General features: G+C 44.8%; 1 protein-coding gene across 1 annotated transcript; it reads right to left on the bottom strand.

Annotated features, from left to right (window-relative positions):
- Positions 1-366: 366 nt before the first annotated feature.
- Positions 367-26,500, bottom strand: ACAA2 (acetyl-CoA acyltransferase 2). Its single transcript, XM_049781564.1, has 10 exons — positions 26,427-26,500; positions 20,229-20,395; positions 13,091-13,219; positions 10,928-11,044; positions 9,467-9,614; positions 6,541-6,716; positions 5,053-5,182; positions 2,754-2,824; positions 1,815-1,969; positions 367-569 (listed from the first exon to the last, which is right to left on the bottom strand). Exons 1-10 carry the CDS (start codon positions 26,440-26,442, stop codon positions 485-487), a joined length of 1,194 nt encoding a protein of 397 aa, XP_049637521.1. The 5' UTR covers positions 26,443-26,500; the 3' UTR covers positions 367-484.

Below are 26,500 nucleotides of genomic sequence, written 5' to 3'. Positions count from 1 at the left end.
AAAAGTGGTGATGACATGGGCCTGAAAACAAGAGAGGGGCTAAAACAGTTGCTCTGCATGCAACTGAACCTGGTCGGTTCCCCAGATACCACATATGGTTCCCAAACTCTGCCAGAAGTGATCCCTGATCAGTTTTATTCTGTATCATACCAGAACATTTGTATAGTAAATGACAGGACAAGATGAGCTCAAGTTAAGGCGCTATTTATTCCATTTCCTAAGGCATATGGTAAGAAAACATCCCTTCTCCAGGCCCCCCTAAAGTGGACCTGAGTTCTTAAAGATATCCTACTTGGGTCAAACCTGGAGCTCACTTCAGCAGGGGCTCATTCTTAGAGAGACACTTCTCTGTCCCACCACCCCTGAGCAAGCGAGATGTCTTGTCACATGGGGTAGGAGGCTGACCAGGCCGACCTGTCCTGAAGGTCCCAGTTTCCTGCGGCCTGGCCCAGCTCAGTGAGAGGCAGCTGCTCACGCTCCTCACTCAGGCTGTGCGCTCGATGATGACAGCAATGCCCTGGCCGCCTCCGATGCAGGCAGAGCCCACCGCGTACTTCCCACCTCGGCGCCTGCAGAAGCAAGGAAGCAAGTGACTGTGAGTTCATTGAGAGGGAGAGGTGGGAGCCAGGGAGTGATGTGAGTAAATAGAATTGGTTTCGTATGCGGCTCCCTAACAGGCCCAGGAAGAGGAAGAGGAGAAAGACGAAGAGGAGGAAGAAAAGAAGAAGAGGAGAAAGAAGAGGAAGAGTTCATTCCCCAGTCTACTAGACTGGGGAATGTCAGTACACAGGCTTCTGTAAGACTACCCAACAGATTTGGCTCAGACCCATGTGGCCAGTTTAAAGAGGCTCCTTCAAGGATAGCAGCAAGCTCAGAGCCCTCTCAGCACATTGCCATCTAAGACATTTAACACCGGGGCTCTGGTGGCTCAAGCCTAGGTGTCACTCACTGGACAGAAGGTATCATGATTGGAGTGGCTACTGTGGCCAAAATTCCAGGACCTGACAAAGCAGACCGCTGATAAGGAAGTTGTCAGAAAAACACCAACTGTAGTGTCAGTACTGAGGGGCCATCTGAGCCCAGTAACTGGCACAGGAGCAAGTGTCTCGTGTTTGCTCAGAGCATGTGTTTGCTCACAAACATCAGACCTGGAGCCATAAATGTGGTGAGGACAAGTGCCTGTGCCAGTTATAATGGGGCTGCTTACAAGGTAGCTAAAAGGGGTGTCCTGGTAACTTGCCACTGGCGAGCTAATGGCCTTAAGCACACACCTTTCTTTCCCTAGTCCTCTTACCCTGTCTTCCCTAAACATAGAAGCACACACACTTTTTTTTTGGGGGGGGAGGGTCACACCCAGCAGTGCTCAGGGGTTACTCCTGGCTTTACACTCAGAAATCACTCCTGACAGGCTCAGGAGACCATATGGGATGCCGGGATTCAAACCACCGTCCTTCTGCATGCAAGGCAAACGCCCTACCTCCATGCTATCTCTCTGGCCTCGACACACCCTGTTTTAATCTTCTCTCACGTTCTACCCTATTGGCTGGCACAGAGTCCACACCCTCCTCTCCCCTAATATATAAATATCCATTTTCCACCTACAATAAACTGAGTTAGTCTCCCTCGAAGTGACTGTGGATGCTTCTTTGTGAGATCCTCGCCAGGGATCTGACCGACCTCACCAGTGACTTCTACATCTTGGGATGTGACTTCACTTGGTGGCATTTACAGTGAGCAGCAATGTGGGGGTGGAAACTGTTAATTGTTCTAGAAAACCTGCATCCACGTATTCGAGGCAAATGTACAGCAAGTACCTTAACTCATGGACCAGGTGTGCCATGATTCTGGATCCGGATCCTCCCAATGGGTGGCCCAAGGCGATGGCACCTCCATTCACATTGGTTTTACTTGGATCAAGGTCCAGACTCTTCTGAACCGCCAAGTACTGGGAAGCAAAAGCTTCATTGACCTTAAAAACAGAAATGCAGGTGGAGATCCTTAGTCACAAATAACTGAGAGGCACTAACTGGTTCTACTGACAGAAAACTGCTGTCAAGAGAGAGGGGAAGGGGAAGGAGGGGGAAAGGAGAGGGAGAACGAGAATGAACACATACAAGATTGTTTTCATTTATATGCATTTGATTAATTCTATCAGCTTGGAAATGGGCATGGTTACTAATGCTACTTTAAGTCAATGCATCACTTTGAGGGAAATAAAAAGTTTACAGGGATATTAAGATTGACACCATGGAGCTAGGGTGCCACTGTAAAATGCAGCCAGATGGTTGGTTCAAATCCTGGTTCAATGCATATTTCTCAAGCACTGCTAACTCCCATATCCTCAATGACAGACTTTTAGTTTTGTTTTTAATGTTGGGCTACACCCTGTGGTGCTCAAGGCTTACCCAATCTGCTATACTATCTCTCCAGCCCATTAATGACAGAATGTGACTGTAACATCTGTAAGCATTCTAAGAACTACTGTCAAGGTTAAATAAAATCATTGCAATGACTTGGCACTGAGCAAGTGCCCTTCTGCTGTATTATCACTCTGGCTCCAGTTAGGTTGTTTTTTTAACTATTTAAACTTAAAGCATTTTAATCAGGTAGAAGAAAATAACAACACAAGACATGTAATGAGAGTAAAATGAAGGTACAAGTCACTGAGAAAAGTTAATCATGCTGATAGGGGACAATGAAGCAAAGCTGAGGAGGCTGAGGAAGCTGAGAGTCTTTCATAACACGGACCATACCTCCACCAGATCCATGTCCTTGAGACTCAGCCCTGCTTTCTTCAAGGCCCCCGAGATAGCAGGAACGGGACCTATACAGAAACACAAACCCATCTCTGATATCCACATCTCCCTTTTGGAGGTGGGTGGTCTCCCAAACAGTGGCAAGGATGCCCAGTTGCCACGTTCAGCAATACTTGGTCCACTGAGTGGGAAGCCCAGTGTTTGCGACTGGCCATGAGATGCCACTTAGGCCTGGCAGAGGTGGGGATGAGATTTGGGGGCCCCATGCATGTAAGAAATGCGCTTCTATGCCCTGGATTTGAGCTCTCTTAGGCCCTAAAGTTCTCTTTCTTAGGGACTGAGTAGTGCTCAGGAGCCACTCCTAGAGGTGCTCAGGGGACCAGACAGTGTAGAGGATTGAATCTGGGGACATGTGCTCTAGCTCTTCCAGCCACCTACTCCTCCATAACTAGTCAGGGTCCAGGGCTGCTTTCTGATGGATCATCACATAGCCAAGGAACAGCGTCTGCAGACCGGATTGAGAAATCTCCACCAAGTCCTCAGGAGCCTGTAGCCCTCTTTACCTGGCACATTTCACACAGCTGCCTTGTTTAACCTCCTGTAAGTGACAGGTGAAGAATGATGGAGGCAAAGGAGCACTTGTCCCCAGAGCACATTTGGCACCACAAGCAGCTCTGCTACAGCAGTGGGGAACAGCTACATGCTCCTTCCCTGAGGTGCAAATGTTGAACAGTCTCTGCAAGTCCTGCTGGCACATGGGCCATGCTAACTCTGTTTTGCCCCACTTTAGTATATGTGCTGCAGCACCAGTGAGCCCCTCACACCCTACAGGTGTATCCAAAGCTATTCGTTGAGATTCCACTGAATACTGAACAATGATTCCGATTCATCATCAGAACTATCCAAGTACACCATTTTGGTAACAGTTGAATAGGGAGGGAGTGAAGAAGAGGGGAAGGGAAGAGAGGAGAGGGGAGAGAAAGAAGGGGAAAAAAGGAGAGGAGGGGAAAAGAGAAGTGGGAAGAGTAGGAGAGGAAGAGAATGGGAGGGGAGGGGAAGAGAGGGGAAGGGAATGGAGGAAACTGCAGGGGAAGAGAAGGGGAGGGAGGAGAGAGGAGGGGAGGAAAGAAAGTGGGAGGGGGAGGGGAGGGGAAGGAGAGGGGAGAGAGAAAAATAAGTGTGCTTTCTTTGGTGTCCTCTGGTATCCTCAGAGCAGAACCTCTGAGCATTGGACTGCACACATGACTGAGCATTCACTGCACACCAGGTCTGATGAAGGGTCCTTTAAGCAAACACTCAGGCCTCTCTGAGACCTTCCAGCAGCAACTCCTCCTTCCGCTAGCTCTCAGGCCTCCTAAACCACTTTAATCAGCCATTATGCACTAACTAAGCTGACAGGAAAATCCTGCTCTCTCCAGTGTCTGGATCTTAACTCAAGATAAGTTTTCCCTGGGGGACTTGGGGTAAAGGTGGTGTTGAACAGAGCCTTTTGACACCAGCCTTATTCTTGGAAGGCCTCTGATTGGTTCAGCCCTCGAGAAGAGCAACAGGAACTATTAAGAACTCAGCAGCACCTGTAGTTAGTTCCCAGGGGCATCTCCAGTGAAAAGCATTTTTGATTTCCTCCTAATCCGTGCATTTTGTAGCAAGATGATTCATGATTCCAGACTGTTCTAGGGGCCGTGGGCCAGCGGAAGCTATGAGCTATTATCTGATACAACAATGACAGACAGCGGCCCAGAGACTCAGGTCATGTCCTGCTCCACTCTTACACCTGGGCAGTTTCTGCCGCAGCCTCCTTCTACCTGTCTGCTCAAGCAAGAAGGGAGGAAGATGAACCAAGACATAAGGCAGACTAAAATCACATGCCCAGCAAACATATGCCCAGCAGGTATATTCATCTCTTCCAACCACTGTTTCTCTCCCATCCCTGGCAATTCTCCCATCACCATTGGAAAAAAGAAATCTTGGGTCTCTTAATTGTTCTTTTCTACATATTAATTTAAGCTGTCTCAAGTGGGCACTCAGGAATTAATAGCCTGGTTTTCCTCTGTTTTTAGCACGGTCTGGCTGGTTACCATGCTAATGCCGGCACTACAATCTGTGTGCATTAATAAAACCACATTCAAGCGCGAGTCACCAGAAGCCTGTGCCACCTTAAGGTATTTGGTGATGGGTTACTTCCCCTTTTCTCCAGGAGTGGCTGTGACTGGCCTGTTGTTTCAGAAACCTGAAGGCCCAGGCAGACTTTCCTAAGGAATTGGGGCACAATGGGCTTGTTTTACTGCAAACTTACCGATACCCATGATGGAGGGGTCACAGCCAGATGCAAAGTAGCTCACCACCCGAGCCAGCGGAGTGAAGTTGTGCTTCTTGATTGCATCTTCACTGGCTATGATGACAGCTCCAGCACCATCTGACACCCCCTGGGAAGAAAGGCAGAAGCTCACCAGAGGTGGGGGCTCCAGTGAACCAAGCCCTGCATGTCTCATTCGGGATGGCATTCGGGCTACTGCGGCAAGAGGCTTCTGGGACAACATGGGATACCAGTGGTACTTAGAGAAATTACAAAGATTTGGAGGTTTGTTCATTTTGGGGCCACACATGATGGTACTGGGGTTTACTCCTGGCTCTGTGCTCGGGGATCACTTCTGATGGGATTTGGGGCATTGGAATTGGTACCAAGGGGGAGCTGGAGTGAGCACTCTACATACATATTACCTCTCTGATCCAAAGGAGATTTTTTTCAAGTCACAAAGAACCACCCCACAAAGGGATAACTTAAAAATTTCAAGGACAAGCTTCTTTCTAGGCATAAACAGATTCAAGAACTTTGGGAAGTGGAGAACTTTTTGTTTATATATTTGTTTTTCTTGGGCCACACCCAGTGGCGCGCAGGGGTTACTCCTGGCTTTGCTCTCAGAAATCACTCTTGGCAGGCTTGGGGGACAATTGTAGGTCGAACCTGGGTCCATCCTGGGTTGGGAGCACGTAAAGCAAATGCCTTACTGCTGTGCTATCACTCCGGCCCCTGGTTGTTTGTTTTTAGGCCATACCCAGTGATACTCAAAGGTTACTCCTGGCTCTGCACTCAATAATTACTCCTGGCAGGCTCAAGGGACCATATGGAATGCTGGGGGGACTGAACTCAGGTCGACTGCATGCAAGGCAACCAATTCTATCGCTTCTCGGCCTTTTGGCTAAGATCATGTGCAAGGCAACCAATCTACCTGCCATACTATCACTCTTGCCCAAGGAAGTAGGGAACTTTCATAATGAAAATGTCCTATGTTGGCCATATTGGTAACTATACATGTGTATACACTTTGGGGGTGTGTGTATGTCATACCTGGCTGAACTCCTGGCTCTGTGCTCAGGGTTTACTTCTGGCAGTGCCAGAAGAATCATATGGGTGCTTTGGATTGAGCCTGGGTAGGCTACAAGTCAGGCAATCACCATGCCTGCTGTACAGTCTCTCTAGCCCCTAACATGTGTATACATTTTTCAAGAAGTGTCAAACTATAAAGAAAGGAGGAAAGAATCCAAGATGTTGTCTACAATAGAAAGAAATGAAAAACAAAATAAGAAAGCAGAGTTCCCTGTGACATTCAGGGAAGACCAAGGAACTGGAAATGTGTCATCGAAGGGCTCCTATCTAAACTATTTCATTCCGATCTGGAAAAACTTGAATTGGCAGGCTTGCAACATACCTAGGCTTGCTCAACAACTAAAGACTGGCCTGGGGCAGTGGACGCTGCTACTGCAGAGACTGGCGGTGCCTTACCGAAGCATTGCCCGCAGTGACCGTCCCTTCCTTCTTGAAAACTGGAGCGAGTTTGTTTAGCTGCTCCAGCGTCGTCTGGGGTCGCGCGTGCTCATCCATTTGCATGGTCTGTTTTCCTTTCCTCGTCTTTACCTCGATGGGAGCCATCTCCTCGTTAAAGTAGCCAGCATCATAAGCTGAGGTGGAAAAAAGAGCACTGAGGATAAATGAGGAGGAAAGGAGACAAAATCAAACACACCCCCTTTCAACTGAACTTCTGTTGGCCTCCCTGTGGTGGTTTCATACAAACCCTTATTACTGGTTTCACCCACTTCACCTAGAGGAGGGTTTAAAATATAGAACATGTCTCTATGTGCATGCATCTTTACAAAAAATATTAAACTACTGTATGATTTTTTGGGGGTGGGGGACTCATACCCAGTAGTGCTCAGAATCACTCCTGGTGGACTTTGGGGGAATACATGGGATGTTGGGGATTGATTTCAAGACAGCCACATGCTACCTGCTGCACTGTCACTCCCACTGTATGTTTTTGGTTTTGGTTTTTGGCCCACACCCAGTGGTGTGGAGAAGTTACTCCTGGCTCTGTGCTCAGAGGCCATTCCAGGTGGTGCTTAGGGGACCATATTGAATGTCAAGAATTGAACCTGGGTCAGCTGTGTGCAAGGCAAATGCCCTACCTGCTGTCCCCCATATAGTTTTTTTTAAAAAAAAGAACAAAAACAAAACAAAAAAAACAAGGCTCTGCTCTTCTGTAAGCGGTTTATGTGCCAGCTATAGGTAACAACACTGAACAATACTGAACAGAGTTAGTGTTCTCTCTTATCTCTTAAGGAGATAAGGTAATTTTAAAGTTACTTAGCTGTTTCTATAGATACCAGAAATGTCCTATGAACTTAAGTCCTTGTCTCGAGGACATGCTATCTTCTTACTACAATAAGACAAAAACAAAAGTTTTAGGGTCTGTGGAGATAGTATACAGTGGACAGGGCACTTGTGTACATGCAGCCAAATCAGGTTGAATCCCAGCTCCCATATGGGTCCCAAAGAACCAGGAATAATTCCTGGGCATAGAGGCTGAGCACTGCAGGGTGTGACCCCCCAAACAAAGAAGAAGCATCCCAGTCATCTGTCACAGAGTGACATCACCAAAGCATCACCAAGTAATACCTGACAGAAATGTGCAGGCAGAAGACTTGGGGAAACTCTTCAGGCTGTCACTGGCCCAGCACTAAGACTGGACTCACACCAGCAGGACTGGGAATGAAACAAGCTGAAGTTTCAGTGGTTTGCACATAAGCACAGTGGTTTGAGCATCACTTTCAGGCCAGAGCCTGCCTGTAGCAGCCACACACTTCCCTTATTTGGCTCCCAGTAGGTCAACAGAGAAAGCAGTTCTCTTTTCTGTCCTTAGAGAGTTAATGGCTTTTGTCTCCACTTTGCAGATGCTAGTGAACAAAATGTCATGATGGAGGTCAGGTGACTTGTACGTATAGGTCATAAATGGAGTTGGTGGCTCCTGACCTCTGGGGTCCTGCACTAGGTGTCCAGAACTCAACACTCAATGCTCTGGGCCCCCGTCCACTGAGCCCTCTGGTATAACTGGGAGTCATGGTGGTTTATTCCTCATAGCAGCCCATGTGTGTACCCTGAAATGGGAAGCTCTGCTCTAGAGAGTGATTCAGAGCCCCTCTTTCTGAATACAATCTGTATTAAGCAGGTATCAGAAGATGCCTGGTTATGCCTGGTTATACCTGGAGGTGCAGAGTCCCTATCGCTGCAGAATGGCCCAGAGCTGGCATAAGGCAGTGCAGTACTTCTGGGGAGGAATGTGGGGTGGCCTTATAGGATCCCCGTGGATATTATTTTGGTTTGGGGGCTATAGCTGATGATACTCAGGGCTTACTTTTGGCTGTGCTAAGGGTTTTCTCCTGGCAGGCTTGGGGGACATATGGGATGCCGGGATGGAACCTAATTAGGCCGAGTGCAAGGCAAATGCCCTGCCCAATGTACTGTCAATTCCTGCCTCTTCCCATGGGTCTTTTCCAGAGTGCCACCCCTTCTCTGGGAGTATGGCCAGCCTAAGGGGAAGCCCAGTGGCTTCAAGAGTCAGCAGCCTCTGAGGGAATGTTCCAAAAACTCAGCAGGTTCACTGACAATGAGCCCTATTCAGAACATGATGCAAATGTCCAGATGGGGTCCATTAAAAAACACTCTTTGGGGTCAGAGTGATAGCACAGCGGTAGGGTTTTTGCCTTGCACACAGCTGTTCCAGGATGGATGGTGGTTCAAAGCCTGATATTCCATACAGGTCCCCTGAGCCTGCCAGGGGCAATTTCTGAGCACAGAACCAGGAGTAACCCCTGAGTGCCACCAGGTATGGCCTCAAAACCAAAAAACCAAAAAAAAAAAAAATTAAATAAATAAAAATACACTCTTTATCAGTGCTTTTTATTTATACATCTATAATTAATATATTTCAGGGTATATTATAAACCATATTCTTTATAAATTAATACATTTCAGAAGAAAAATTCCCAGATAACTTTGCAAACATCTAAAAACAAAATAGGAAAGATGCTGTTTGCTAAAATATATAATTAAAAATATGTATAAACTGCAACAAAAACAAGACCTCATTTTCTTTTTTCTTCTGTTTTGGGGGAGGTTGGGGCCCATACCTAGCAGTATTCATGGTTGACTCCTGGCTCTGAGCTCAGGGATCACTCCTGGAAATACTCAGGGGATAATATGAGGTGCCAGGGATTAAACCCAGTCAGCTGCATATAAGGCAAGTGCCCTTCCTTCTGTGCTATCACTCAGACCCCAGAAGGCCTCATTTTCAACTGCTCTGTGAGCGCTGTCACCTGAAGTGTCTAACAGAAGCTTTCCTGGATGCTGATGACACCCAGCGCCAATGACCTACCTGCCTTCCAGCGCTGCTGGGACTGCAGGGCGTATTTGTCACAGTCCTCCCGGCTGATCTTGTGCTGCTCAGCGAGGTTCTCTGCAGTGATCCCCATGGGCAGCTTGACATGCTGATCAGTCAGTCCCGCCCACAAGCTGTCCTCCATCTGTTCAAAGATGGCCACAGAGTGACTGGGAAAGCCAAACACTGTAACTTTCTTACATTTACATACCAGTTCCAATGACCAAAAGTCAAATGAGCCTTTCTGATAAGCACTTACACCTTTGCTATTAGTCCTATTTGACTCTGGGATCTATTTTAAAAAACATCTAGCAATGTTCTTCAGGGTGAACATGCTACCCATTCATGGTGAGGATGGAGGAGCTAATAAAGAGAGCTGGTGGGGTTCATTGTGCAGGGAAGATGACAGGTGAACCCCCAATAAATGAAGCCCTCCGGGTATGGCCTATGCAGATGCCAACTCTGAGTCCTCGGGCAGTTTCTCTGGGGCCACCTGATTCACCTGTGAGCAGCTCTGCAGGGAAGGCTGGGTCTGTGGGGATGTGAACAGCTGCTTCTGTCCATTACCACGAGGTTGGAAAAGAACCTAAACAGGTCCTCTGGGTGACAGAAGCTATTTATCATTCAGTTCACCTCTGTTTCCTCTAGACTTCATCAACCTTTGAATCAATGATTCATCTCTCCAAAAGTCTGTCACAAAATATATTGAGGGCCTAAAATTTCTTCTCAGTTTTCCTAAGTCTTATCTCTTTCAGTTTTGGAGAAGGTCAGGAGAACCTCTGGGGGAAGCATGTAAAATCAATCACTGTGACTGGAAAATACTCTTTGAGGAGAGCAGATGCTCAGAGCATGTAGGGTGGTTTCTGTCTAACTTGAATGACAGGCACATCTCATCTACCTGCACAGACAACGTTTTGGGGGATAGATCTAGTCAACAAAGATAGAAATAGAGCTCATAGAAATCACAGTAATTATTCGGCTTTTAACTTCTCACCAGAGATTAGTTTAACCTTTCTTGATCCACTTCTTCCCTTTTGCCACCCCCCCCCAAATTGTTTACTACTATCTTCAGGGGTGAGCTGAGAGAATTTCCTGTGGCTTAAAATGCCCACCGTAGCAAGCACAGAAAGAATTTTAAAACAATCTATCAACTTCTCTGATCTCACCATCCTCACGGGAACAAAACTGGTTTCAAAAGTAGGAGCCGGAGCGGTGGTGCAAGTGGTAAGGTAAGCCTTGTGCATGCTAGCCTAGGACAGACTGCGGTTCGATTCCCTGGCGTCCCATATGGTCCCCCAAGCCATGAGCGATTCCTGAGGGCATAGCCAGGAGTAAACCCTGAGCGTCACTGGGTGTGACCCCAAAAAAAGTAGTTTTGTCTCACCAAAATATTGTGAAAGTCATAAGTATATGATAGATAGTAGGAGAAAGTGTTTTCACAGCTTGAATGATTCCTACCTTGAGATCTGCTCCAAACTTGGTTCCAAACCGCACATTTCTGACACAGTAAGGAGCTTGGCTCATGTTTTCAGTTCCTCCACACAAGACAACTTCTGAATCTTTAGCACAAATTTCCTGTTTAAAAGAAAATAATAGCAAACATAATATAAAATGAAATAAAGAGGTCCTTTTGTGGTACCAGAAATGCATTTTATTTAATTTTTTTTTTTTTTTTTTTTTTGGTTTTTGGGCCACACCCGGTAACACTCAGGGGTTACTCCTGGCTATGCGCTCAGAAGTTGCTCCTGGCTTGGGGGACCATATGGGACACCGGGGGATAGAACCGCGGTCCGTCCAAGGCTAGCGCTGGCAAGGCAGGCACCTTACCTTTAGCGCCACCGCCCGGCCCCTTATTTAATTTTTTTTTGTTTGTCTTTTTTTGCTCTTTTGGGGCTGCACCTAGCAGTGCTCAGAGGTTATTTGTGGCCCTGCACTCAGAAATCACTCCTGGCAGGCTCAAGGGAGCATATGGGATGCCAGAGATCAAACCTGGGTTCGTCATTGGCCAGCCGCGTGTAAGGCAAACGACCCACCACTGGGCTATTGCTCCAGCCCTGAAATATGTGTTTCAAAAACTGTATTAAACAGTCCATGGAGAGTGACTGTGAGGCTGCCATGCTGTGAGTCCAATTTGGGCTTTTCTGTCATGTCACGAAGTAAATTCTTTTTTAAGGTCTAATCAGTGATTATTTTTCTACCTCTATTTCTCTAAGGAATTATTTCACATGTGGATAGTTGATTCCCTCACTCAGCAGTTTTCCATATCAAGAATATCAAGAGTGTGAGTCATTATGTAACTTGTACATTCAGCAAATAAACCTACAGATCTGAAAACCCACTGAACACTGACCTCTTCCCTAACTTCTCTCATCCCATCAAGCAACCCTCATTCTAATTTCTATGAAATTGGTGACTGCAGTTATTTCTTTTAAGTAGATGCAGCAGTATTTTTCCATCTGTGACATAATGAATCAGTGACTAAAATTTCTTCAAGGCCCACCATTAACTTTTAAGAAACATTTTGTTGTTGTTTTTTTTGTTTTTGGGCCACACCCAGCAGTGCTCAGGAGTTACTCCTGGCTGTCTGCTCAGAAATAGCTCCTAACAGGCACGGGGGACCATATGGGACACCGGGATTCGAACCAACCACCTTTAGTCCTGGATCGGCTGCTTGCAAGGCAAACGCCCGCTGTGCTATCTCTCCGGGCCCGACTTTTAAGAAACTTTTATGGGCAGAACAATAGTCTAAAAGGCAATACTTGCTTTGCATGTGGCCAACCCAGGTTTGACCCCCTCCCAGTGCCTCATATTCCAAGGACTAGCCCTGAGCTAGCTATTCTGACCAATGGCTGTGGTCAGAATAGAACAGAACCAAGGGGCCAGAGAGATAGCATGGAGGTAGGACATTTGCCTTGCATGCAAAAGGACAGTGGTTCGAATCCCAGCATCCCATGTTGACCCCTAAGCCTGCCAGGAGCAATTTCTGAGCATAGAGCCAGGAGTAACCCCTGAGTGCTGCCAGATTTAACTCAAAAAAATAAATAAATAAATAAAATAATAATTAAAAAAAACAGAACAGAACTAAATCTCATTGTTAATGTTAAGAAAAGCCCTCTCCTAGTAAATACTATATATGTTTTTTTAAAAAGCCATAGCATTGGGGCTAGAGCAGTGGCACAGAGGTAGAGTGCTTGCATTGTACATGGCTAACCTAGAATGAACCACAGTACAATCTCCCAGCATCCCATATGGTCCCCCAAGCCAGGAGAGATTTCTGAATGCAGAGCCAGGAGTAAACCCTGAGCGTCACCGGGTGTGGCCCCAAAACAAACAAACAAACAACAAAAAAAAGCCACAGTATTGTTGAAGTGGCTACTGATTTCCATAGCATCTACTAGCATATTTTCCCGAGAGTTAGAGATGAAAGAAAATGTACCTGAGGTGGAGCGACAGCACAGCGGATAGGGCTAATTGCCTTGCATGTGGCTGACCCAGGTTCGATCCCTGACATCCCATATGGTCTCACCCAGAATCAGGAGTAACCTTTCAGTGTTGTTAGGTGTGGACCAAAATCCAAAAGAAGAAAAATATAAAAGAAAAGAAAACAGAAAATGTCCATACCTGACACCCATTCACAATGGACTGGAAACCGGAACCACAGAGTCTGTTAACTGTGAGAGCTGGTCTCTCCTTGGGGACTCCCACACGCAGCCCAACGTGCCTGGCCAGGTAGGCAGCATCAGAAGAGCTCTAAATGGAAGAAAAATGGCATTAAAAAGAGGTCAACACTAATGGAAATGTTGGCATTCCGGAGAAACACATCAGCCACATGGTTCCTGGTGAAACTCTACATGTGTTTGAGATTTGGTTAGGGGCTGGAACAAAGCAGGAAGGGTGCTTGCCTTGCATACAGCTGGCCTGAGATTCGATTCCTGGTATGATGTGTGGCCCCCTAGCACTATCAGGTGTGATATCTGAGCACACAGCCTTGAGAACTACTGGGTATAGTCCCAAAACAAAAGGTTTTGGCTAAACTATAATAATGTCAATGACTTTTACATCACATGTGAGAAATTCTTCTAATTTAATTTTTAAATAACTATAGAGATATTTAAGTAACTAGAATGTTTATCTCAGAATGGGTCCCTAGCACCACATAAGTTTCCCAGCACCACCTGGAGTGATTCCTGAGCACAGGCAGGTGTGATTCAAATCTCCTCCCCAGCCCTCTAGGTTACTGCAGAGACTCAGTGCTCCTTAACAGAGAAAGTAGCCGAGGCTGTTGCTCTCAGTGCTGGCCACACTCTGGAACAGTAGGGAAGTTTTCCAACTCAGCTCCCTACCAAAGCAATAAATAAGACCAGAAAGGCTGGGGTGGGCAGCATGGGGGACTGTCATCTATATTGCCTTTTAAAGGCACCACAGCAACTATAACACAGAGCAGAGGACAAGACTAGCTAACTTGGAACGAGAGAAATAAACACATGGGTCAGGAAACTTATAGATCAGGAAAATCATTGGGGGGCCGGAGCGATAGCTCAGCAGTAGCGCATTTGCCTTGCACACGGCTAACCCAGGACAAATGTGGGTTTGATCCCTGGTGTCCTATATGGTCCCCAAGCCAGGAGTAACTCCTGAGTGTCACCAGGTGTGGCTGGCATGCACACACACACACACACACACACACACACACACACACTCTGAGCACATAGCCAGGAGTAACTCCTGAGTGTCACCAGGTGTGGATGGCACACACACACACACACACACACACACACACACACACACACACACACACACACACAATGGGGATGAGATCGCTGTTTCCAAACTCTAAATACATCCTGTGAAAATATAGATTCCCAACAATCAGTCCAGGATTAGCTAAGATTTCACATTTCAGTCCATTTCCCTGGTGAAACCAATGTTGCTGGTTCAAAGAGATAAAAGTATATTTATTTAAAAAAAAAAAAAAAAAAGAGCCAGAGAGATAGCACAGCAGTAGCGCATTTGCCTTTCATGCAGCCAGACAGACAGTGGTTCGAAGCCTGGCATCCCATATGGTTCCCAGAGCCAGCCAGGAGCGATTTCTGAGTTCAGAGCCAGGAGTAACCCCTGAGCGCTGCCAGGTGTGACCCAAAATCAAAACAAAACAAACAAAAAAAACTTCTCCAAGAATTTCTGGTACAAAGTGAGACTTCAGTTTAATGCTAAAATCTATGGGAAGAACTTAATTCAGGAAGATGATCATACTTAATACAGGAGATAGCTCAAGGGCCAAGTACATGCTTTGGTGCTTGTAGGAGATCTGGGTTTGATCTCTGACACTAGAGGAAGTGACCCTTGACCAACAAGCCCGGTAGACCCTGGCACTGCCAGGTTTTTCAACACCTCCCTCCCCTGTAACCCGACTATTCCTTCCTCTTTACTCCCCTAAATGACGAATAGGAGTTGGAAATATGTTTTGAACCCAGACTATTCCAGATCTCCTGGGACTAGTTGAATAAGTCCTTAAAACTTTTGTGGAGAGACTGGCGTGAGAGTACGGCAGGTAGAGTGTTTGCCTTGCAAGCAGCTGACCAGAGTTTGATCCTCAGCATCTCCATTTCATTCCCCCAAAATGGCTAGGAGTGAACGCTGAATGCAGAGCTTCCTTTCCTGGAAGTTTTCTCATATGTTAAAGGAGACCTAAGGGCCCGGAGAGATAGCACAGCGGCGTGTGCCTTGCAAGCAGCTGATCTAGGACCAAAGGTGGTTGGTTCGAATCCCAGTGTTCCATATGGTCCCGTGCCTGTCAGGAGCTATTTCTGAGCAGACAGCCAGGAGTAACCCTTGAGCACCGCCGGGTGTGGCCCAGAAAACCAGAAAAAAAAAAAAAAAAAAAAAAAAGGAGACCTAAAGTTCATAAAATTTTTAGGTTTCTTTTGCCTCTTTAACATTCATAAATTTTATGTGGAACTTACCTTTGCAAAGTTCCTAATTATTCTCTATTAAAAAGCTGTCCTATATTAAGATGTTTTAGAATGAAATATAATAACTTTAGTATTTCTCAACATAGGCAGTAGGATATAAAACATGTGTGGGAATTTTTCCCCTAACAAAAATTCTCAAGGATGGGATATGCACCTTGGTAAGATAGTTTACGTATCAGAATGCAAATATTTTGCCAATACACACCCAGGAAAAGATAACATATAGCAGGAAAGAATGGAATAATAACAAATATATGGTGGCTATAAAAATGAGGCAGGCAATTACAGAATAAGACTATTCAGGGTGTTTCAGATGTAGGGATAACATTGGCAAAATAAAACGGGAAATTGCCACTTTGTACTTTTAAGGGTGCTTGCTGACTAGCTGTTCGAAATACCCCAGTCTCTGGCCTGCCTGTGACACCACTCGAGGCTGCCCAGGCAACCTAAAACTTGGGACATTCCAAACTTGAGCAATCCATGCCTGTTCATGCCTGTTTGTCTGTCTCCTTATGTTTGTCTCATTCTCTGTGATTGAGCTTTTCTGGGAAGAGGCTGAATCTGTTTGGTGCCAATCTGTTTGATTTTAGAACAAACATGGAAGTTCAAAGTATGGTTGTGGTCCTGGCAGCGCTCAGGGGTTACTCCTGGCTCTACGTTCAGAGCTTGCCGGGATTCTAACCACTGTCCTCTTCTGCATGCAAGGCAAATGCCTTACCTCCATGCTATCTCTCTGGCCCCATACCTGCACTTTTATTTACTTGTGAAAATGTATCTGTGATCTCCAAATCAGTACTTGTCAGGCTATTGTGCTTAGTGGAATGCAAAGTGGAAGGAATTCTAGTTCTTCTAGTAGTTTCTTAGTTGAGGAATTGGGGATGCTTCTTTGCATCGGCACTCATGCTATAAACAACCATCCTTGCTGCCTATATAGAATTTTATTTTATTTTATTCACATTTTTGTGCTTTTCATGGATGATTTTTTTTCTATTTACAATGATCCCAAAGTATAGAAGGGAAGAAGGAAGCAATAACTGGAGAGATAAGCTTAATCAGGAGGAGAAGGAAGAGATGTAAAAAGTGGTAAAATACTATGTACAAAACCCTACCAGCAACAAACCACAGTGCCACTATGGACAAACTGCAAAAAAAAAAAAAAAAAGCATCTCTGGGGCCAGAGCAATAGCACAGCAGTAGGGCATTTGCCTTGCACATGGATGACCCTGGACAGATCTGGGTTCAATCTCTGGCATCCCATATAGTTTCCTGAGCCTGCCAAGAGTAATTCCTTATCACAGAGCCAGGGGTAAACCCTGAGTGCCGCTAGGTGTGGCCCAAAAAAAAAAACAAACAATATAAATAGCATTTCTATGGAAGCAGACTGGAGGTTGGGAGGCAAACAGGGGTGGGTCACTGGTGGAAGGAAGTGAACCTGGAGAAGGAACTGGTGTTGAAACACTGTATGCCAATAAGAAAGATGCCATGGGGAAATGTGTGAGATCCACTTCATCATACATTGAGTAAAGTGCTACGAGTTTAATGATGATGATATAAAATAAAAAGTGTCTTCAAATAAAAAGTTACATTGAAAAGGTTTTGTTTGACAAACTGCCCAGAGCCTTGTGGGAACCAATTTGTACTTCCTCATTAATCAAAGGCTTAGTAATCACAAGAGAATTCACAGTGATTATTCAGAACACAAATACTATACACAAAGAAACAGGACTACACTGTGAAAAGATGTATGCCAACATTTACACAACCGAGGCCAGAGGGCTACATTTCTAGAAAGTTGCTAGCTACTGAAACGGAGTCAGAAGACATAGACAACTTTAATAGACTTTAACAAGTGAAAACAGGCAGTTAGTAATTTAAGAAGCAACGTTCTGGAGAGAGAGTACAGGAGTTAAGGAACTTGTCTCCTATGTGGCTGACCCCACTTTAATCCTATATCATAGCAACCAGAAATTATAAGAAAACTATAGAACACTGTATCTACTGACTATGGATGTAGACTCTCTCTTTTTTTTTTTTTTTTTTTTTTTTCGGTTTTTGGGTCACCCCGGTGGCGCTGCTCAGGGGTTATTCCTGGCTCTATAATCAGAAATCACTCCTAGTAGGCTCAGGGGACCATATAGGATGCCGGGATTCAAACTACTGATCTTCTGCATGCAAGGCAAATGCCTTACCTCCATCTATATCTCCGGCCCCTGGATGTAGAATCTTAAAAAAAAAACCTGACAGGCAGAATCCAGAAATGTTTAAGAAGAGCTATACATGAAAACCAAGTGAAATTTATTTTTGCCACAAATGCAGGATTTGTTGTTTATTATCTGAAAATCAATATATCACATCATATTATCAGAACAACATAAACATTCTGGCAGATCCAGTACCACATACGACCTTTCTCTTATCTCCCAGTACCACCAAGGACTGATACCTGAGCATAGAGCCATGTGAAAACCCTAAGCACCTCTGGGTATTCCTAAAAGGCAAATAACAACAACAATGTAACCTAAACAATAGCAGTAACAATAACAAAACATTTAACAAAATTGAGAGAAAATTAAAAAGAAAAAAAATGTTTTAATTCTGGGCTAACCCAATGATGCTCAGAGATTACTCTTGGCCCTGAACTTAAGAATTACTCCTGTGGAGCTTGAAGGGGGAACTACATGGGTTGGTGAGAATAGAACCCAGGTCAACAGCATGTAAGGAAAGTGCTCTACACATTATACTATCATGCCAGGCCCCCAAATAGGTTAAAAACATTAACAAAGTTAGAAAGGATCATCTAAAACTGATAAAGAGCATTTACATAGTCCTCACAGTTGACATCACATTTAATGGTGAAAATCTGTTACTTACCTTTTAATATCAGGAACATGACAAGAATATTTTTTCCTTTTTTTTGTGGGGGGGAGGATGGGTCATACCTGGCAACGCTCAGGGGTTACTCCTCGCTCTGCACTCAGAAATTGCCCCTGACAGGCTCGGGGGACCATTTGGGATGCTGGGATTCGAACCAGAGCTGCGCGCAAGGCAAATGCCCTACCACTGTGCTATCTCTCTGGGGAGAGGGGCACACCCAGCGAAAGCCGTAAGGCATCTGCCTTGCCCGTGCTAGCCTAGGACGGATAGTGGTTCAATCTCCCGGCATCCCATATGGTCCTCCCTAACCAGGAGCAATTTCTGAGTGCACAATCAGGAGTAACCCCTGAGCGTCACCAGGTGTGGCCCAAAAACCAAACCCCCCCCCAAAAAAAAAGAAATCGCTTCTGGCTTGGGGGACCATATGGGATGCCCGGGATCAACCTCTGTTCATCCTGGGTTAGCTGTGTGCAAGGCAGTTGTGCTACCACTCTGGCCCCCTCTTTTTCCTTTTTTTATTCAATATCAGGGAGTTTAGCCAGGACAAGGCAAGAAAAAGAAATGAATAAAATGTAGGTTAAAGGGGCTGGCGAGGTAGCGCTAGAGGTAAGGTGTCTGCCGTGCAAGCACTAGCCAAGGAAGGACCACGGTTCGATCCCCCGGCGTCCCATATGGTCCCCCCAAGCCAGGGGCAATTTCTGAGTGCTTAGCCAGGAGTAACCCCTGAGCATCAAACAGGTGTGGCCCGAAAAACCAAAAAAAAAAAAATGTAGGATGAAGAGGAAGATGCTAAGCCCTCTAGGTGACACTATGTTATTATAGAACAGAATGAAGATACCACTAAAAGACTTGTTAAGGATGGGGGTCAGACTAAGAGCACAGCAGGTTGGGCATTTGACTTGCATGTGGCCAACTCATGTTCAATCCCTGGCAACTCATATATTTCCCCAAGCACTGCCAGGAGTAATTCTTGAGTGTAGGAGCAGAAATAACCCCAGAGCAGCACTTGACCCCCAAACAAACAAACAAACAAAATCAACCAAATAAAAAAATGAGGATGTCTGACTTTAACAAGGTTCCAGGATATAAAAGAATATGTAAAAATTGTGTTTCTATATACTTGCAATTCACATTCCAAAAGTGAAATAATCAAATTGTTCCATTCCAATAAGTTCAAAGAGTAAAAATTTAATAAGAGAAAATTTTAAGCCCATATCTGAAAGCTATAAAAGATTGTTGAAAAAAAAAAGACCAGAGCAATAGCTCAAAGGGCTGAGTTCATTATTAGCACACAGGTGCCCTGATACCTGGCACAATGGAAGAGACCCCTAAACAAACAAAACAAAAACAAAGAGTGAGACCAATGGATGGAATACCCCATCCTCCAGCAGTAATAATGATAAGAGCCTGAACATAGAAACAACTCCAAAAGACTGTCAGCTGAATAATAATGGGAAAGGAAATGGAGTATATTTATACAACAGATTATTCGTCCTCGAAATGAGCCAAGTCCTGCTCATGCCACTGCAAACAGCCCTCATCCCCAGTGCAAACTGAACCCAGAATTCATACATATTCCACCACTGAGCAACATCCCTGGCCCCCAGACTCAGTTTTTGGTAGAAACAAAATCTGAGTAGTGTCTCCATAGCAGAAATTGGGGGACAATGAAGTACATCACTCCAAGCCTTATCCCAACTCTATGAGTGAGTGGGGAGGTTGGTTTCATGGGATAATATGTTGCTTCCAGCGTCAGAGGAAATGTAAACTGTATTTATATAAACTGTAAATACTTTTAACCACTGTCTATTTGTTAATCATGGTGACATGCTAGAGGAAGAGTTTTTAGAAATGGATGAAAAGCAAGCAGTGTGTGTGTGGGGGGGGTACCACCTCTCTTTTGCCCTACTAACCTGCATGACATTGCCAACGATGACGCTGTCAATGCATTCCGGGGAGACTTTGCCAGCAGACAAGGCAGCTTTGGCAGCAAATTCAGTCAAGTCGGTGGCAGTGAAATCCTTCAGGAGACCCCCATAAGCTCCAAAGGGCGTCCGCTTTGCAGCGACAATGAACACACCTATTGGAAGGAAGTTTGAAAGCCATTACAGCTGGGTTTGTACCAAAGATCAGCTTTCAATAATTCCACGATGAGCCTTCATTGTAAAGAACAATTATAATTATCCCTGAGGTAATATATTTTTTCCCTGAACATATTTTTCTTTGCTATGTCATATACGTGGAATGGGTACTATACATGAAAGCAGCATCAAGAGCTCTTGTTTTTGTTTTTGTTTTTTAGTAGCAATATGCCAGCACCTAGAACTGCAAGTCTGCTGCAAGGTAAATACCCTGGTTAGACGGAATTCATGCCCGGAGTTTTATAGTACTGTAGCTTTCATTTGCAATAGAAACGCTGTTTCTGGCTGGTGTGCCGAGTCAGAGAGTCAAAAGTTCTCCCAACTGTAAGGCAAAATCTAGGGGACTTTAGACTGTGTGACGGGTTTTTATCTATAATATCAAAACATGGACTATAAAATAAAAAATGATATATAGAATGAAGAATGAAGAATTTTAAAATGAAGAATTCTGGCTCTGCAAAAGACAATACTAAAATAATGAAAAGAAAAGACACAAATAGAAACTATTTTAAAAATAGTAACCTCCTGAAAGTTGTTGAAAAAGCCTCATCTCAAATAATTACCTATCCTAAATACACTTTTTAAAATTTTTTAATTATTTTTTTTGCTTTTGTTTGCTTTTGTTTTGGGGCCATACCTGGCAGTGCTCAGGGGTTACTCTGACTCTGAATTCGGAAATTACTCTTGGAAGGCTTGGGAAACCGACCACATGGGATGGCAGAGATCGAAGCCAGGTCAGCTGCATGCAAGGTAAATGTCCTAACCATTTTGTGCCATCGTTAGGTCCCCAAAATGTATCTTTTTAAATTACTTTCAGGTGGGGGCACACCCAGCAATGCTCAGGGATTACTCCTAGCTCTGTACTCAGGAATTACTCCTGACAGGGCTCGGGCCCCAAATGGGATGCAAGGCAAGGACCCTGAAAACTGAACTATCACTCTGGCTCTGTATACAACACATTTTAAAACTCAAATTTAAGGGGCTGGAGAGATAGCATGGAGGTAAGGCATTTGCCTTTCAAGCAAAAGGTCACTGGTTCAAATCCCGGCATCCCATATGGTCCCCTGTGTGTGCCAGGAGCGATTTCTGAGCCTGGAGCCAGGAGTAACCCCTGCCAGGTGTGACCCAAAATAAACAAACAAACAAAAAAAACTCTCAAATTTAAAACAAAGTTAAAAATGGGCCAAAACAATCTGAACAAATGGGTCGAGAGGTAGTACAGGGCTAAGTTCCTTGTCTGATATATGATTAGATTCCCAGCAACACATATGGTGCCTGGAGCCTTGCCAGGAGCAAGCTCCAAGCAGAGAACCAGGAGTAAGCCCTAAGTATTACCACATACAGCTAAACCAGTGTCCTCAAACTACGGCCTGAGGGCCACATATTGGATCTGTTCCCGTTTTGTTTCTTCACTTCATAATAAGATATATGCAGTGTATATGGAAATTTGTTCATAGTTTTTGTTTTTACTATAGTCTGGTCCTCCAACAATCTGAGGGACCATTTAAAAAGCTTGAGGACCACTGGGCTAAACCATCCTGGCCTCCCTCAAATCTAAACAGACAGAGTTGACAGAGTTGACACAAAGAATGAGATAGTCATACGAGAAGAAGTTTAGAGCTGCATGGCTGAGCACAGGTTTGACACCACCGAGGCCTGGATTTAACTCCAGCACCACAAGGCTTCTCCCACCAAGCCCTAGCACCATCTCCAAGACCAATCCCTCAGCACAGAGCCAGAAGTAGCCCATGAACACTGCCAAGTGACCCCCAAACTAAAGACAGGTCCTCCCCCAAATATCTATATTATACCTCATTAGGAAACTGAAAATTAAAATAGCAATAAGATAATACTACACAACAGAACACAAACTCAAAACTCAGACACCCCCAAATATGGGTGAGGTTAGGGTGGAACAAGAAGTCATTCATTCATTGCTGTGGGGAATGAAAGAATGAAATCATCACGTTAAAAAAAAAAACCATTTTCCAATTTCTTTCCAAGTGAAAATGCAACATACTCTACCCATATGATTGAACCACCACCTTCCTTTATGGTTAGCCATACGAGCTGAAAACTTAGATCCACACAAAGCATGTGAATGTTTACAGCCACTATATCCATAATTGCTGAAACTTGGAAGCAGTAAGATGCTACTCAAAATGTTGAGCAAATGAATGGATAATAAAAACAGATTCATCCATAGAATGGAGTAGTAACATTACAAAATTTTTAAGCATTGTAGATGCAAAAAGTAGAGTGATGCTGCTCCAAAAAGTTTCCAAACTGCAACCTCCAAGGTTCCATCCATTGCCCCATAACAGGGTGATCAGAGAGGGCAACAGGTCGGAAGGAGCTTTATGGGTAGCAAGTCAGCAATTGGTTAGAGCAAACCTCCCTCAAAGCAACCCCTTTCGCTGCCTGACCACAAGAAGTTTATATATATATAAGTTATTTTTTAGGAATGGAGGTATTATATATATTGGAGAGCCCACTCCATTGACCTAAAAGCCTAGATAAAGGTTTGAGGAAGAGGTCAAGCTCTCCTGATCTGTGACTTTTGAGGGGAAGCATATGATAAGGACAACTCTGCTTTACCCAGAAGAGCTAGCTGGTTTCTTATTCCAACTTGTCTCTTAATTTTTCTTGGGACAGTTTCACAACTATACAACATCTGGATAATATGAAAAAGATCTATAGTCACCAGGGGTTTGAGGAAGGAAGGAGGAATAGAGGTACAGCAGGAAATTTTAGGGTGGGCCCCAAGTATTCTCAAGGATGCTGTAAAGGAGATAAGTATCATTTTACATTTCACAGAACATCAACTCATAGAGCAGCAAGAATCTTATTGTGTAATATGAATTCAGTTAATAATTATCAGTGTGGCTCAGAGCAATTGTGACAAATCTGCACAATATTGAAAAGAGTAGTTTTAGGGATGAGTTGAGGGTTACATATAGGCATGCTTTTTCTAACTCCCTTTTTTGTTTGGGAATGCTTTCTTTTTTTTTTTTTTTTTTTTTTGGTTTTTTGGGCCACACCTTGTGAGGCTCAGGGGTTACTCCTGGCTATGCGCTCAGAAGTTGCTCCTGGCTTCTTGGGGGACCATATGGGACGCCGGGGGATCGAACCGCGGTCCGTCCTAGGCTAGCGCAGGCAAGGCAGGCACCTTACCTCCAGCGCCACCACCCGGCCCTTGGGAATGCTTTCTAATCAGTCTTTCTATAAACCTAAAACTACTTTTAAAAGAGAAAAGAAGACAGACCCCGGTTCAATTCCTGACATCTCACATGGTCCCCAGAGCCTGCTAGGAGCGATTTCTGAGTGCAGATCCAGGAGTAACCCCTGATCACCACTGGGTGTGAACCCTAAAAACAAACAAACAAACAAACAAAAAAAAGAGGGCCATAGAGTACAAGTACAGTAAGTAGGTAGGGCACTTGCCTGGCATGTGGCTGACCTGAGTTTGATCCCTAATATGCCTATACTGTCCCCTGAGTACTTCCAGGAGTGATACCGGACTCCAGAGTTAAGAGCAAACCCTGAGAACCATTTTGATATGGTCAAAAAGCCAAAATGGAAAAAAAATGAATATGGATAGAACTTCAAGGGCTGAAAGCATAATTAGTGTATAGGAGAGGAGAATGTATAGGGAAAATATTTGCATAGTCAAAATATCTCCAAGTCTGATTAGAGATCTCAAGACAATAAACCTCAGAATAAATGTAAACATACCATTTGTCAAACTTCTGCAAATTAAAGACAAAGCAAAAATCTTCAGTTAGGAAAAAAAATAACAGCAAACTTAATTGGAAATGATTCAGCTAATTGCATCTCTCCATAAATTTCCTTTCATACGTTGTTTCTTTTCTGTACTTCAGTCTAAGAGCTTGGTTTTGTTGTTGTTGTTCTTGGTAATGGTGGTGGTGTTTATTTTTTATAGCTAAAACAAATGTTTAATTAATTCAGTTAATTCATTACTATGGCCACGATCAGTGATTCTTATAGCTGTTCAAAGGCCTAACAGACAGATAGCTAATGGTTATAGAAGTAGCATCAGAATCAGGAACATTTCAAATGCAGAGTTCAGAGTCTCACCACAAATTGTAATCTGAATCAGTATCTCTAAAGGTAGGTTTATGCATCTATTTCTCTAAATGTCCCTGATGATTCTAAAGAAAGGCAAAATTGGGAACCACATACTTAATCAAATATACTATTCAAAGTAGGATTCTTTCATCTGATACTTTTTGTTTTTAAATGAGGGCAATAGCAGTGATGAGAGATGAGAATTTTATGAAAGTGTAGGTGTGGAGAAAAAAAGAGCAAAAGCAAGAATTCTCCCATTACTTCTATCACCTTTGATCTACTTAGAACTCCCACACTACAGCTAGAGAAAGGCTAAAGATGAAATAGCAGAGTTATTTTGAATAGGCGAAATGTTACTAAATATAAGTTTTAAAATATATGGATGTACAGATAAAAATACTAGATAAGGTCTCCTCTCCCCATAAAGTAGATACCATGTCAATAATTATTTGACTGGCTGTCATTATTGAAAAGTCTAAAACTTAAGACTTTTTAACACTAACAAAACCTTGTGTCTTTCAAAAGGCCAAAAAATTCAGCAACTAAAGACTTCCAAAGACTGAAAACCGAGAAAAGACAGAGAATTTAGTGAACCAAAAAAAAAAAAAAAAAAAAGCCCCAGGCCGGATAGGATGAGTTGATGTGGCTTTTACGAAAAACAAAACAAAAACAACACCCGGAAAGAAAGAGAAATGAAGCCACTCTAAAGTTAACAGTTACACAAAAGCAACCCGTGTAGGCAGGTGAAGAAAATCTTTCAACTACTCGACCCACCATTCGAGTTTCTGGAGTCAAGCAGCTTGCAGCTGCCTCCCTGGCTGGAAGCAAGATCCTCACCCAGACAGCAACACTGAGCAGGAACTGTGACCCTCCTGCCCAGCACCTTAAAAACGTGGAAGTTGGTGGTTCTGGTCCTTAAAAAATGAAAACTGGGGGCCCGGAGAGACAGCACAGCGGCGTTTGCCTTGCAAGCAGCTGATCCAGGACCAAAGGTGGTTGGTTCGAATCCCGGTGTCCCATATGGTCCCCCATGCCTGCCAGGAGCTATTACTGAGCAGACAGCCAGGAGTATCCCCTGAGCAGTATCCCCTGAGCACCGCCGGGTGTGGCCCAAAAAACAAAAAAAACAAAAAAAAAAAAAAAGAAAAGAAAAGAAAACTGTAAGGGTCCAGAGCGGTGGCGCAAACGGTAGGACGTTTGCCTGGCTAACCTAGGACTGACCACGGTTCGATCCCCAGGCCTCCCTGATGGTCCCCCAAGCCAGTGTGGCCCAAAAACCAAAACCAAAGAAAAGAAAATTGTATTGGGCATGGGTGATGAGAAATGCACCATTTAGGAGAGAAATGCACTATTGTAACGATGCTGATCTCGTAAAATTGAGGTCCTTTTGGCGACTGCATTTTCGAGGAGCCACTCCAACTACAAGAACGGAAGGGAAAGACACGAACGGGGCTGCGCTGGACACTTTGGGGGGGAGCGGGCCATTTGGGGCAACAATTCCCGGCAGATCCTCCAGGACCAGGGCAAATGCTCCCTGCAAGCTGGCCCAGTTCGGGACGAGCGGGGGCGGAGGGGAGGGCTCGGCGGGTGTGCACCCCCTGCCTGGCCGCGGTCCAGGGTTTTCTGGGCTCAAAGTCGGGCATGTATGGAGAAGTGGGGGGTCAGTGCTGCGCAGAGGGCAATGCCCTTCAAGGTCAGCAGAAGGCGGAACGTGCTCTCAACTGGAAAAACAGCAAATGCACGGTCGCTGGAACTTTCAACATCTCCCTTGGGAGTCCCTTTTGCGGGGAGCCAGCCCCCGCATCCCGCAGCTTGGGCCTGGGCCGCAAAGTAGGGGTGCGAGGGGGCGAAGGAGAGGAGAGGAGAGGCTGCGGCGCTCACCTCGGAGCAAGGCCATGGCAGGGCGGCAAGCAGGGTTGGCCACTTCGGGGCTTCTCCGGGTCGGTCGAGCCTCC

This window comes from Suncus etruscus, chromosome 10, assembly GCF_024139225.1.
Source record: "Suncus etruscus isolate mSunEtr1 chromosome 10, mSunEtr1.pri.cur, whole genome shotgun sequence".
Lineage (NCBI taxonomy): Eukaryota > Metazoa > Chordata > Mammalia > Eulipotyphla > Soricidae > Suncus > Suncus etruscus.
This window is presented reverse-complemented; position numbering and strand designations above follow the sequence as displayed.

Coding starts and splice junctions, on each gene's coding strand:
- ACAA2 (XM_049781564.1), bottom strand. Junction 13,220..20,228: donor TCGTTGGCAATGTCATGCAG/GTTAGTAGGGCA, acceptor TCTTCCATTTAG/AGCTCTTCTGATGCTGCCTA. Junction 11,045..13,090: donor CCATTGTGAATGGGTGTCAG/GTATGGACATTT, acceptor TCTTTTAAACAG/GAAATTTGTGCTAAAGATTC.